This window comes from Neopsephotus bourkii, unplaced genomic scaffold, assembly GCF_033783945.1.
Source record: "Neopsephotus bourkii isolate Nb327-2 ecotype Australia unplaced genomic scaffold, CSIRO-AGI_Nbou_v1 NB_1067, whole genome shotgun sequence".
NCBI classification, from domain to species: Eukaryota; Metazoa; Chordata; class Aves; order Psittaciformes; family Psittacidae; genus Neopsephotus; species Neopsephotus bourkii.
In genome coordinates, this window is record NW_026901555.1 from 3,914,034 (window position 1) to 3,926,100 (window position 12,067).

The 12,067-nt window shown below is 53.8% G+C and overlaps 1 protein-coding gene and 1 long non-coding RNA gene across 3 annotated transcripts in view; both read right to left on the reverse strand.

Moving 5' to 3' along the window:
• Positions 1 to 12,067, reverse strand: part of LOC133216902 (uncharacterized) — a 448,875-nt gene that overhangs the window by 132,423 nt on the left and 304,385 nt on the right. The window lies entirely within an intron of this gene.
• The window catches only part of STARD8 (StAR related lipid transfer domain containing 8), a 64,942-nt gene that overhangs the window by 48,582 nt on the left and 4,293 nt on the right, over positions 1 to 12,067 (reverse strand). The window contains exons 1-2 of one of the 2 annotated variants that reach the window (XM_061361971.1): positions 6,758 to 7,118; positions 3,353 to 3,386 (exon numbers count right to left, since the gene is read on the reverse strand). In XM_061361971.1, the coding sequence (XP_061217955.1) occupies positions 3,353 to 3,386; positions 6,758 to 6,802 (79 nt within the window). In that variant the 5' untranslated portion in view covers positions 6,803 to 7,118. Of the gene's footprint in view, positions 1 to 3,352; positions 3,387 to 6,757; positions 7,119 to 12,067 lie in introns of those variants that run through there. The other variant, XM_061361974.1, reaches the window with a different exon arrangement.

Consider the following 12,067-nt stretch of genomic DNA (forward strand, 5'->3'; position numbering starts at 1 on the left):
GCAGCACCCCACCAGCCCCGTCTCTCTCCCTTTCACCCAATTCAGGAAATGAGAGAAAAACAGATCCCAATCTCCATCTTTTCACCCCAAAACAGGGCACTGAACATACACGCACGTGCCAGGCAAAGAACGAACGGCTCATGCTTCAAACCAACAGAACCAGCGCAAGAGATTTTCATGTAAAGAGAGAAGAAGAATAGCTCAGCTGTGACAACATATCAACAACAGCTAAATTTAGCAGGTTATTTTCAGAGATCCAGATGCTGCGTAAATGCAACCTTATTATTTCATGCAGGGGCAAAAGTTCAGCAGAGTCCCTCATGCTTCTTTTCTCTATTATTTCACCACATCCAGTCACAGAGGCCCACTTTTGAAATCCTGTAATGCCATCACTGCCTGGCTGCATGAAAGAAGCCATGAGCACAATCCCCGTCTCTCAGCAGTCAGAGGAGGACGCTGCTTAATGACATTTGCAGAGTATGCTCCCCATCCTACTTCTGGAGAGGCCTGATGCTGCTATCGTCAGGAATTGATTTGGAGGATGCAGTTTTCACGTGATGGCTGGTCTGCGAGCATTTCCTTTCAGCCTTGTCCAGAACAATACATGGGAAGTGAATGTTGGAGGGGAAGCAGAGGGTTAGGAAATCCATGAGAGCCTGGCCCTGGTTGGGACAGCTCCAGCAGGATGGCTTGGGGCTAGGGACCCCATAGACATGTGAGCTGGGACCCTGCTGCTGGTCAGGGTAATGAGTGTCACACAGGCTACCTGCTTATGCCACAGGATGGGAGGACTCAGCCCGGGCTCTTCCCTGCAGGTAGCACACCACATAGTTTGGGCTGGTCAATCAAAGTTCTGGGCCATTTGCCTTCAATCCAAACTGAACCAGTGACTGCCTATGGAGGTGGCTATCAGTGATGACTGATCACTGTCCTCCTCAGCACTCGATTCTGGCCCAAGCAGCAGCAATGTCCCCCCAGACCAAGTCCCTGCATGCTCCTGCTGAAAGGTTACCCCAGAGACAGTGAAATCCAAGTTGTTTTCCACCACTGCTGCCGAGGGAGCTGAGCGCTGCATGCCCATCTATTTTAATGACAGTGGGAAGCAGCAGTGGGTTCGTACAGTCAGCACTCACGGAAGGGACGACAGCAGCACAGCCTTGGTTCCCAGATGCTCATAGCAGGGATGGGGCCTGGGAATCAGGAATGGGCCTGGATGCACTTTGGGAAGCAGCTCGGGGAGTTTGCTGTGTGTGCTGGGAGAGCAGCAGTGCTGTATGTGGAGTCAAGGACAGCTCCAGAAAGCAATGGAAGAGCTACAGGAGACACGTTCCCAACCGTTCCCAGGACAAACGCAGAACCAGCTCAACCCTGCCTCATACTGTTGTCTCCAGAGCTGAACTTCTCTTGGCCAGAAAATCATCAGGGAAGGGAACAGAGTCTCCTGAGACCAGCATCTGAATGTTTCCTTAAGTGACCCCATTTGTCCGAGCACCTTCTGGGGACTATCAGCTGAGAGGGCAGCAAATCACTGCGCCAGCCTCTTCTCAGAGCTCCAAAAACCCCAGCGGAGGGTATGAACTGACTCCAGGCTTGCTCCAGGTCCATGAAAGGGAGAGTTTCAGCCATGCACCACTGGGCACCATGCTGCTGCAGGTTGCAGTGATGCCACAACGGCTCCAGACGATGCATAGAATCTCAGGGGATGAATCCTTTGGTGCGACACCATAGCTGATCCTGTACGTGAGGGCTCCAGCCCTCGGATCCCTCCACAAACATGACACTGTGGTGGCTGAGCATCCCTCCAGCAGCACAGAGCTTGTCAGGGTGAGATGTGGACATGTGTCCAGGAAGGTGCTGCCTGGGTTTGTTGTGAATGTTGCTGAGACTTGGATTTTACAGGCAGTTTTACCCAAAGGAAAATACCCTAGAAATATTTTTGCACCCCAAAGTCCTAGCCACAGATGTGTTCTGTAGGAGTCTTCTCTGCCCCTTCCCTTACACAGGGTTCTTTAACCCTTCTTAACAAGCTCTTGATATTCATGTTCTTAATCTCTCCTGTGAAAGGGCAAGAAAGACCACCCAGGATTACATCTGGAGCTCCATTTACAAAGCCCCTTTTGTTGTCCAGAGCTTTCCTGTGCTCCTGGGCTCTTGCTCCCTTGGGTTTAGTGTCACCTAACCCTTAACTGGATGGAAAACAAGAGGCCGGGTCATTGCCCTCCAGTTAGTGGAACTGCTGGGAGATCCCCAGGCACATCCCATGGACTCCCTGGAAGGCAGTGTTTCCCTCCCTGCAAAAAGCCTCCCTTGCACCAACCAGTGAAACTGTAAGATTTTTACCCATCTTGCCCACGAGCTGGACCGTGCTTGGCAGTGGGGCTGTTTCTCTGGGATGGAACACGAGGCCAAAGTGAGATCAGAGCATTCCTTCGCAGTCAGCAAAGCAGCAGCCAGGACCAGAACACTGTTTCAGACAGGTCTGGCAGCAGGGACCTGTTCTTAAAATAAGCAGCTGGCCATGCCCCATCCAGGAGCGTATAAGCCCCATGGTCACCATCCCCAAGGTGCACACCTCCTCCTCCTCCAGCCCACCACCAGCTTCTGGCCTCCCCAGCCCTCATGACCCCCTCAATGGCAGGGTGGCTCTGAGCCCTAGCCTCTCCCCCTGCCTTTGCAGAGGGACGGTTTGGGTAGAAGCAGCCCATGAACATGTGCACAAGAACCGTGGCTCAGTCAGAGCTGCACCGCGATTCCCTCCTGCCTGGCTGTCACTGGCGAGACACCTCAATCACACATAGATGAGGGGCTGCAAGGGGGGGAGACTCTCCTGCCTGTGGCACAGCCGCTTCAAGTCTGTGGAGGTCCTAATGAGCTTGTCTGCAAAGCACAAAGTGGTTCACCATAAAGAAGAGAGGGATTGAAAAAGAAACAGAAAGCAGCAGAGCTGCTGCCAGTCTGTGCTGGTTGACGGGCACAGCTACAGCAGCACACACACACACACCAAGAGGGGACTTGTGCCTCTCTGCAGGGGGGACCCTACATGCACCGTGGCAGGATGTCACTGGTGATAACTGCAACACATGGCCAAACCACGCTTGCAGCCACGGCGGAGAAAGGATGGAGCAAAGGGTGGGGTGGACATGTCTTGGGGTTCCTTCTGTACTGTCTGGGCTCAGCCTGGCTAGCACTGCCTCATGCTGGTTGCCTTTGCTACCCCTTTGAACAATATTGTTGGGGCAACATCATACTGCTGGCAGAAGAAACCAGAAGCTCAGCAAGAGGAGGGTACTTGTAATCTCTGCCCATCCCGCAGCGAGGGCATTCCTGCCCCAAAAACATTGTCACAGCTTACCTGCATCCTTTTTATCTTCTAGCAAAGTGAAGCGCTGTGAAAAGAAAGAAAAGAGAAATCATTTTGTTATCTTTGTGATCGCCACACTCATGGACTCCTACTGCTTGTTTGAGCTTGGGCTCCAATTCAGCCTCCTCTTTGCCAGGAAAGGAGCTGGGACCAGTGCTGCCTGCCCTGGCTCTGAGCACAAGCATTGCTCTACCAAAGGCTTGTCCCAAATGCATCAGCCCAACTGGCTTTAAACCACCAATGCCAAACATAGCCCAGAGCACTGGGCAAGCGCGGTGTGCCCAGCACGTGCCCAACGCTGTGGCTCCCAGCCCACTGGAAGCCATCAGAGGAGTGGCAGTAGCCAGGACCAGGAGCTCTGCATCCGTGGTGCAGACAACAGAGCCAGGGAAAAAGGGACGGATGGAGAGACTGACGTTTCTGCTTGACAAGGATGCTGCAAAATTGCCAGAGAGGAGACAGGGAGGGAGGCAAGAGCTGTCAGATCCACAGCAAGGGATCAAACCAGCAAGGGAACCAGGCTGGGGTCCCCCCGAACACATCCCTTAGTACCTCTGTGGCTGCACAGATGGCAGTGGAGATGTCCACATTTTAATTGCATTAGTAGGTCTGGAGGCAGAGCGTACAATGGTGGCTGCAGGCACGGAAAGCCGACAATAAAGAAAGGAAGAGAACAATAAAGGAAAGCTGAAAGCAGGCCGGACTGTCGCTCCCCAAGTCTCTCCACTGGCACAACACATGGGATGGGGAAGGGGCCACCAGCACCGTGCACAGGGTCTGATCCTTATCTATGGCTGCAGGGATGAAGCCAGATTAAATGGGATTTACAGACAGCAGAGCCTCACCAGCACATGGGAGACCAGAGCAGTTTGTATGGAGGTGGAGAAGCAGGAGGGACCCAGCACTGCCCGGATCCTGGGATGAGCACAGAGCCCAGGACACTCCTGCCTCTGCAGGCACAGGCAAGGCCCCCCCCACCAGTGCATCCCAGCCCCGCTGAGCAGGGCCAGAGGTGCTGGCGAGGCTCACTGCAGGAACGCAGTGTGCTGCTGAGCCGGCCTTTCCCACGGGCCACCCGGGACCCCTCTTCCTGCCAGAGCAGCAGGGCTGGGGATGACCCGGGGGGAGATGGGCTTAACCATCTCCCTGCTGCTGGGCTTCTCAGGGCAGCGCCTGCCCCAGAGATGCCCATTAGCGGGGCTGGAGTTCTCAGCCTCACAATGTGCCTGTGTTTGCAGTGGGAAGGTCACCGTGGTCCTCTAGTGGATTTGGTACTGATGAATCTGTTCTCACTGGAGGGAAGCCCTGGGAGCTGCTGCACGCTCAGCTCTCTCCTCCTCAGGGAGAGCCTGCACAGATGGCCAGGCCCTGATCCATCAGTGTGTGGGCAGCTGGAGAGTGTCAGAGCTGAAAACATTTGGACAGGGAGATGATCACTGGGACCCCCATCATGTCTGCTATCACAAGCTCTGCAGCCATCAATCAGCCTTGCAGCCAGCACGTGTAGCAGATGCCCCATACAGTGGGCGACGAGGTCAGGCTGCTCTCCCAGGCCATGGCAAGGGCAGGGAAAGCTGGTCCTGGTACTAAGGCAGCTCTGGGGAGCCTCCTCTGGCCCTAGCACCTTCTTTTTTCCCCACAGATTCTTCCACCAGCCACAGTTCTACTTCATTTAACCCAGAAAGCTTTAATGCTACAGAGCACTGCACATTTCCCCCTCTTCAAGTGATTCCTTTGCTGTTCATGATGAGTAACTGAGCAACACCAGCACAGGGAGGAAAGCAGGAAACCAGGCAGAAGCCTCAGCCCCACATGGGGCCATTAGTGCTAGCTAAGTAGAAGGGTGATATCCCCATGCCTTCAGCCTCCCAGCACCTGGCTGGCACCAAAGCTCTTATCAAGTCCCTGTCCATGACTCATTAGTGCCCAGGGGTGACAATGGGGAGAAAGAGCCCCAGAACCAAGGAACAAATTTACTCCCAGACCCATAAACAACTTTTCCCCATGCTCAGTCTCCACACTGCTCCAGGCAGCCTGCAAAGCATTTCTTAGGCAAGAAGGAGACACAAATACTGGCATAATCAGTAAAACCGGTGGGCGTTGGGAAGGTGTTCTCAAACAGTGAGATGGGCCAGGAATGCACCGGGGTGAGAGAAGCTCTATGCACTGCCTGGGGCCACAGCCAGAGGAGCAGCTGCTGCCGGGGGAGCTGGGGACAGTGAGGACAGGAGCCACCTTCTCCCACCCATGCCACTGGGGCCACAGGAGCCTTTGACGGACTCGAGGTGATGGTGCCAGCATCTACTGGTTGCTTTCAACTTTGCTGGAGCCCATGGCAGTAGGGCCCTTTGGTAGCTGCAGCTCTGCAAGGGGGGATGTAGGACCCGGCTTCCATCTCTGCGCCACCTTGAGTACGATGGCGATGACACCACACAGCTCACAGGGACAAGGAGGGTTAACAAGGATGTGTTAAGCTCTCTGGAGACAGCAGGGACAAGACAGCTACTAATATTATTAATGAATTTCACAAATGTCATTTTTAGACTCAACTATTTTGAGCTTTCCATTGAAGCCCCGGGGGAACAGCGCACATTCCACATTCATTTCACCATGGCAGATCCACTCGCTTGACGCAGCTTGGTGAACAGCACTGGTTGTAAAGGGATTTTACTGCTTTTTCCAATCCAAAGCTCCTGAAATCCATACTGACAATACCTCCCAAATCTACCCAGCACACCTACCACCTCACAGTACAGGCTGTGACACAATAAATCAAGCAAACAGGCAGCCGGAGAGGGAGTTGCATGTTATTAAGGCAACAGATGAGGAATTAAACCCAAATGAAAAATACCAGACGCCATGAGAACCACTGCTGCAGGAAATTAAAAACTCAAGGCCTCCAGTCTCGCTGTTCCTTTGTCATCCCACTTCCAGCTGCCACAGGCTGGCAAAGCCAAATGTGTCCCCATTGCCATGTCCTGATTTGCAACAGGGGTCCCCAGCCCAGGCATGGGCAGGCCATGCTGGGAGGTGATAGTACACGCACACAAACACACACACACACACAAACAAAGCCCACTGACTGCCCTGTTCACCAGTGCTACATCCATTATGCCCATGCTGCCTGCGTTCAGCCGAGCACAGCACCCTTCCTGCCGTGGCTATGGGACGTGGCTATGGGCTGATGCTGACCAACACACCCGCATGCAACCCCTTTGCAATGAACCTTTTACATGCGTGTGGGGCACGGGCATGACATCCCTCCGGAGCAGATGTCAAGCACCATGAGCTAGCCCCAGCCCTGCTAAAAACGCCTCCCTCACCATCCCTTCTGACAGCTCCTCCTGAAATCAGGAGGGTGTCAGGACAGACACTATTAAACACACAATCCCTTACCTTGGCTCTTTTGAAGCAAGCCCAGAAGAAATCCAGCAATGGCATGATGGACCGGGTGGGGGGCAGGCATGGAGCCCCCCTAGACTGCAGTGTAAGCCCTGGGGAGGGGCCCCCCCATGGCTGCTGCCTGCGGCACACAGCGCCGGGCAGAGCCCCAGTGCGGGCAGGAGCTCGGCACAGGCAGGGAGGACGGAGGGAGGAGGCAGCGCTGCCTGCGGAGGCGGGCCAGCGATTCAAACCCTGCACCGTTATTCAGTTGGTTGCGAACAGGCTTGGACGGTGACTGAAATTCCCTGAAGATTGCGAGTTTTAAACAGCTCCAGGCTTTCCTTCCTGCCTTGAAGACACTGAGCAGCGCTCCCCTTCTCGGTTCCCAGGCAGCGGGAAGGAGGAAGGGAAAAGAAACACCCCCTAGAGCAGAATGACTGGGAGTTTGGCTGTCAAAGGCACATGTAGGACATTGGAAACCCAAACCCCAGACAGTTTGGATTTCTGTTACAGTCCCTGCTCCAGCTCACCAGCAGCAGTCACAGATGCACTCGAGAGGGCTCCCAATGCTCTCACCTCTGAGGGACGAGCTCTGCTCACATAATCACATCACTCTGCCTCCACTGTGGCCAGCCTCATCCCAGAGCTGCGGGCAATCCTTCAGTGGGACCCCAACAGAGAGAAAAAGAGGGGAAAACCACCCCCAGTCATCAGATGTGGCCCAGCCATTCACTCCAACTCCATTCACAGCTCCTTATCTTCCTTCCACAAACATTAGTGCAAGCTTAGCATTTGCTCACAGGAAGGACCATAATAAAAGTCAATGTCACAAACTTCTGTGCAAGCCATGGGATGCGCAGGCCCACAGTCCTCCAGGCTGGAAGCCTTCCTCAGGCACACAAGAAAGCCTCACCAACTGGTCATTTATGTGATTATTTCAGAATAAGCAATGGCAAATTGATCAGCAGCCACACTCCCACAGGACGCTTGGTGGATGCCCTGCAAGCCAGCAGCACTGCTCCTGCCTACCCCATGTGTCCCGGGGGATGATCCTTCCCACACAAAGCCCAGAGTCCCTGCAGGTGGGTGACGTGCAGGAATGCTGTGGCTCTGCCCCAGGACAAGGTGCCATTTGTAGTGTGATACCCCAGCAGTTGGTGCATGCGGCAGCTGAACCCATTGCCAAATGTCAGCAAGGACAGACCAGGACGCAGTGCTGGGTCCCCCAAAGCAGAACTGGTGTCTCAGCATAACACTGCTGCTGTCCGGGGGCCACCTTTGCCACATTTCCCTGCCTGCCCCAGTGCCAGGGAAGGCAGGACCAGCAGGGAGATGAGCAGAGAGTGAGCAAAGCACTAAGGGGAGAGGGTGGGCAGGACCCTGGTCAGTAGCAGTGTAAGCACAGGACACCGCAGGGATGCGGTACCTCTCCCAAGGCCACCACCACTGCTGAGCCAAAGGAGCACACTCATATACCAGACCTCCAATACAGTGGGATCAGCACCAGCCTCACTGGTGCTCTCTGCAGCAAAGCAGAGAGAGCAATCACAGCTCGTGGGACAAGGCAAGGACAGGAATGTGGAAGACCATGACACAGCAGAGCTGGATAAGCTGCACCCGCGTGGAGATGACAGTGTCAGGCACTGCCACCCCTGCAGCATCCTGCACCCAGGCCATGGATCCACAGGACAGCAGCGGCCCGGCCCCAGCAGCAGCACACAGGCGGCATCCGTCCCGGCGCCGGCTCCAGCTGCCTCCTTCCATCTCCCCCTCACTCATTCCTCAGAGGGTTTTGGCACCGCTCCCGGGCTTGGCACCATCCGCAGCTCCTCCACGTGTCCCCTGCATTATCGGGCCGGTGCAGTGGGGCTGGGGGCACCAAGGCACAGTGCAAACTTTGTGAACCAGACTCTTTTTGCCTCTTTCAAATGCCTGGGACCAGGAAGACAGTCTCAATTCTGTGGCACACATGCCCCAGGTCACCTTTCCTAGCAAGCGTTTTACCCACAAGAGGATCCACAGAGGAGTTAAGGCCAGATGCTGCTGACTGACAGTGAGCAACCCCCCACAAATCACTCACCACTGCCTCCGAGGCTGCATTTTTTATTCCAAGGACTTGCAAATAATTCCCCCCCATGGACAGAGGCAGCTGGGATGAGTACCCATGTCCAGATGTCCCCATTCACCAAACACTGCTACCATCATGTTGAAGCTGCCATCACAAGGCATTGCCACTGGAGGATCATGCAGAACATCCTCCCAGCCGTTGCCACTGCTGGTTCTCAATGCAGAAGTGCAGGCATTCCCCTTGGAGCAGGACAGAGCTGGCTGTGGAGCCCCAGGAAGTGTGCAAGGGCACATGCGTATGCATGAGGCAGAGCATACCCAGATCTCCTGCCCTCAGCATGGTTTGGTGCAGCAGACACGCTCTTTCCTTGCCATCTCTGCCAGGGATGGGATGCTCTGAAGGCAGCTTTCACCAGAGGGACTGTGCATAGGAAGGACATGAGGTACAAACAGACCTCCACAGGGTGATCACAACAGACTGATGGAGATGGCTCTGTCCTGCCAAAACTGGGGAAGTTCTTGTGGAAAAGGGGCAGCCCCACAGCTTTACCTATACCATTTAACTGTAACTTTGACAGCTACACCAGAAAGGCACCACCAGAGACACAACCCCACCAGCACCTTGCTTCATGGCTCACTCCGGCAGCATTAAGTCCTTCTCCCACTTCCTCCAAAAACAAAAAATCCCAAAGTTAATGCAAATAGAAGAAAGCTGTCTCCTTCCCAGGGCCTGGGAGACAAACCACAGAGGCATCTGCATACTTGTGTAGCTTCTTCCTATCCAGTCATCCCGAAAGCATTCAAGTCATTTTAAATCCAGGATCCTTCTTCAGCAGACCAAGATACCATCCTCTGTAAGAAGAGGTCCTGGGGACTGGATCCACCGTGAAGTGGCTGAAGCCTGTCCATGCCAACTGTGTATTTATGCTAAGTGATGGCAGGACACAGGTTCCACTGCTGCATTTGTCTCTTCCCAACATTTCTAACATATGTGCTTCACAGACATTTACAGGAAAAATAAAAGCAATTTCTATGAATTCCCTCCCTCTTTCTGTCTATGATGCCTATCGCTATCACCTTCAGACTTACATGAGAACCCATCTTAAACTTGAGTTAATTTTAAAAGGCTGATTCTAAGGCAAAATCCCCACTGTACACACTCACTGACAGCTTTCCACATGGGGAGCGCCAGTGCTGCCCCATCTGGTGCCCTGGAGCTGGGACAGACACCATCCTGACCCAGCACTGCGACAAAAGTTGTGCTTTCTCCATAAGTCATGGGACAGGGCTGGTATTTTGGAGGACAGGTACAGCCTCTTCTCACAACACATCATGCCCCAGAGGATCCCATGTCACCTCCCAAAATGCCTGTGGCCGGGTGCTATTCCTGTCCCATTGATGAGCTATTGCTGTCACGGTGGTCACTCAGTGGCACTGGGCACAGTGTTAATAACAGCTAAAAGCTGGCAGATGACATCATCACAGGCAAAAGAAGCCACCAGCAGTGCTGGCCCCAACCCTGAGGGCTGGCCCCACTTGTGCTGGAAAACATGGGGCTCCTGAAGAGGTGCAAGCAGGGGGCAAGCTGCGCCTTGCCAGGGAGCAGCCCCCGCCAGCCATTAGCATGCAGTGATTTTCCACTTGCTGCTGTGTGCAGGCATTTCCCTGAGGTCAGGAAGGGAGCAGCTACTGCAGAGCAGGCGCTTGCTCTATTAGCATAGCGGGAACAGAAACCCTTTTCTTTCAATAACGCTGAATTGCGGGGCGGGTGCTGCTGGGGCCGGGGCTGTGACACCCTGTGGGTGGCCAGGGAGAAAGCCATAGGGAAGATGTAAAAACCTGCTGCCCACAGGAAATGGCACCAAAGAGGCTGCAGGGACAGTGGCTTTCCAAGGATGGGGTGAACCTCCTTGCTCAAGCAGCCCTCCCATGCCCCCAGGTATGGTGCTCATCCCAGGGAGGTCTAGCAATGGCACCCCACACCAGGGCTTGGGCTGTGATGCCATCACCATTGGTGCTGGGCTACAGCCAAGCAGCCAATGGTCTCCGCTGGGCTTTGTGCCCTGGAATTGAAGAGGCACCAAGCACCACACAAAGCCTACTGAAGTACATGGATGTCGAAGACATTCCCCAACCTCCCACTGTCCCACAGCTGCCCCATGCCTGCCTGTCACCACTGCTTTTCCCTTAGGAAGTTTCTCATAAAAAATAATCCCCACGTGCATGTTCCAGTCTCCAGTAGTGCATTCGGGAACATGAGATAACTTAAGATCTGCACTATTATTTTTCTTTAAGAGCCTAAACTGCTTGGGTTTGATTCTGAAAACAAACCATTCAAACAGAAGTCATCATCTCTTGAAATGGGTATCTAATTCCGTCACTTGTAACAAGGTTCCTGGCGTTTGCTGCTCAACCAGACGTTGCCAAACATCTGCCTGGCAGCATCCCTGGCTGGGAACACAGCTCTGCCACACATGCACCTTGGGGAGCACGTCAGCCCTGGAACAGGGCACTGGGAATGTTGCTGGTGATCAGCAAGAGACCAGCTTTGACCAATGCAGGCTCGATTACAAAAGACACTACCCAATGTGATGAGCCTTGTCACATGTACTTACACGAAGAGGCTATTTAATGATAAAAGAGAGTTACTTCCAGCAGGGCAGTTGCTGCTCCTACTTTGAGGCACGACAGACAAGCTATGAATATACCATCAGGCTGATGCTGGGACCAGGATGTGGGGAAATGCCCCAGCCCTTGCCTGTGGGACACCCACTCCCAATGCCTGTGGGACACCCACTCCCAATGCCTGTGGGACACCCACTCCCAATGCCTGTGGCATTCCTGTCCAACTAATGCTTCACCTTTCAACACCAATTACGTTTTTCCCTAACCCAGAGGCACACTGGACTCCCTCAGACGACCCAAGGGCCCTTTGCCTTATCCACAGCTCCAAGAAGCTCCCCCATCCTCTCCAGCCCCCTCGGAGGTCCTGGCAAAGGCTGAATCAGTGCATTTCCCTCCAAAGGATGGTCTGTTTTGTAAATACCAGTGAATGTGGTTACCAGTACTGATTTGTTTAGTAAACACACAGAAGACAAATAAACTTCTCAGGTAATTAGTCCTCACAGACTCACAAAACTCCTCAATGCCACTAAACAAAGAGATGAAATCACCGAAAACATTTGTCAGGGATGTTTCTGTGGAATTCCTGCTGCACAAGCAAGGCTGAGCTCTTGCAAAACCTCCAGCAAAGTT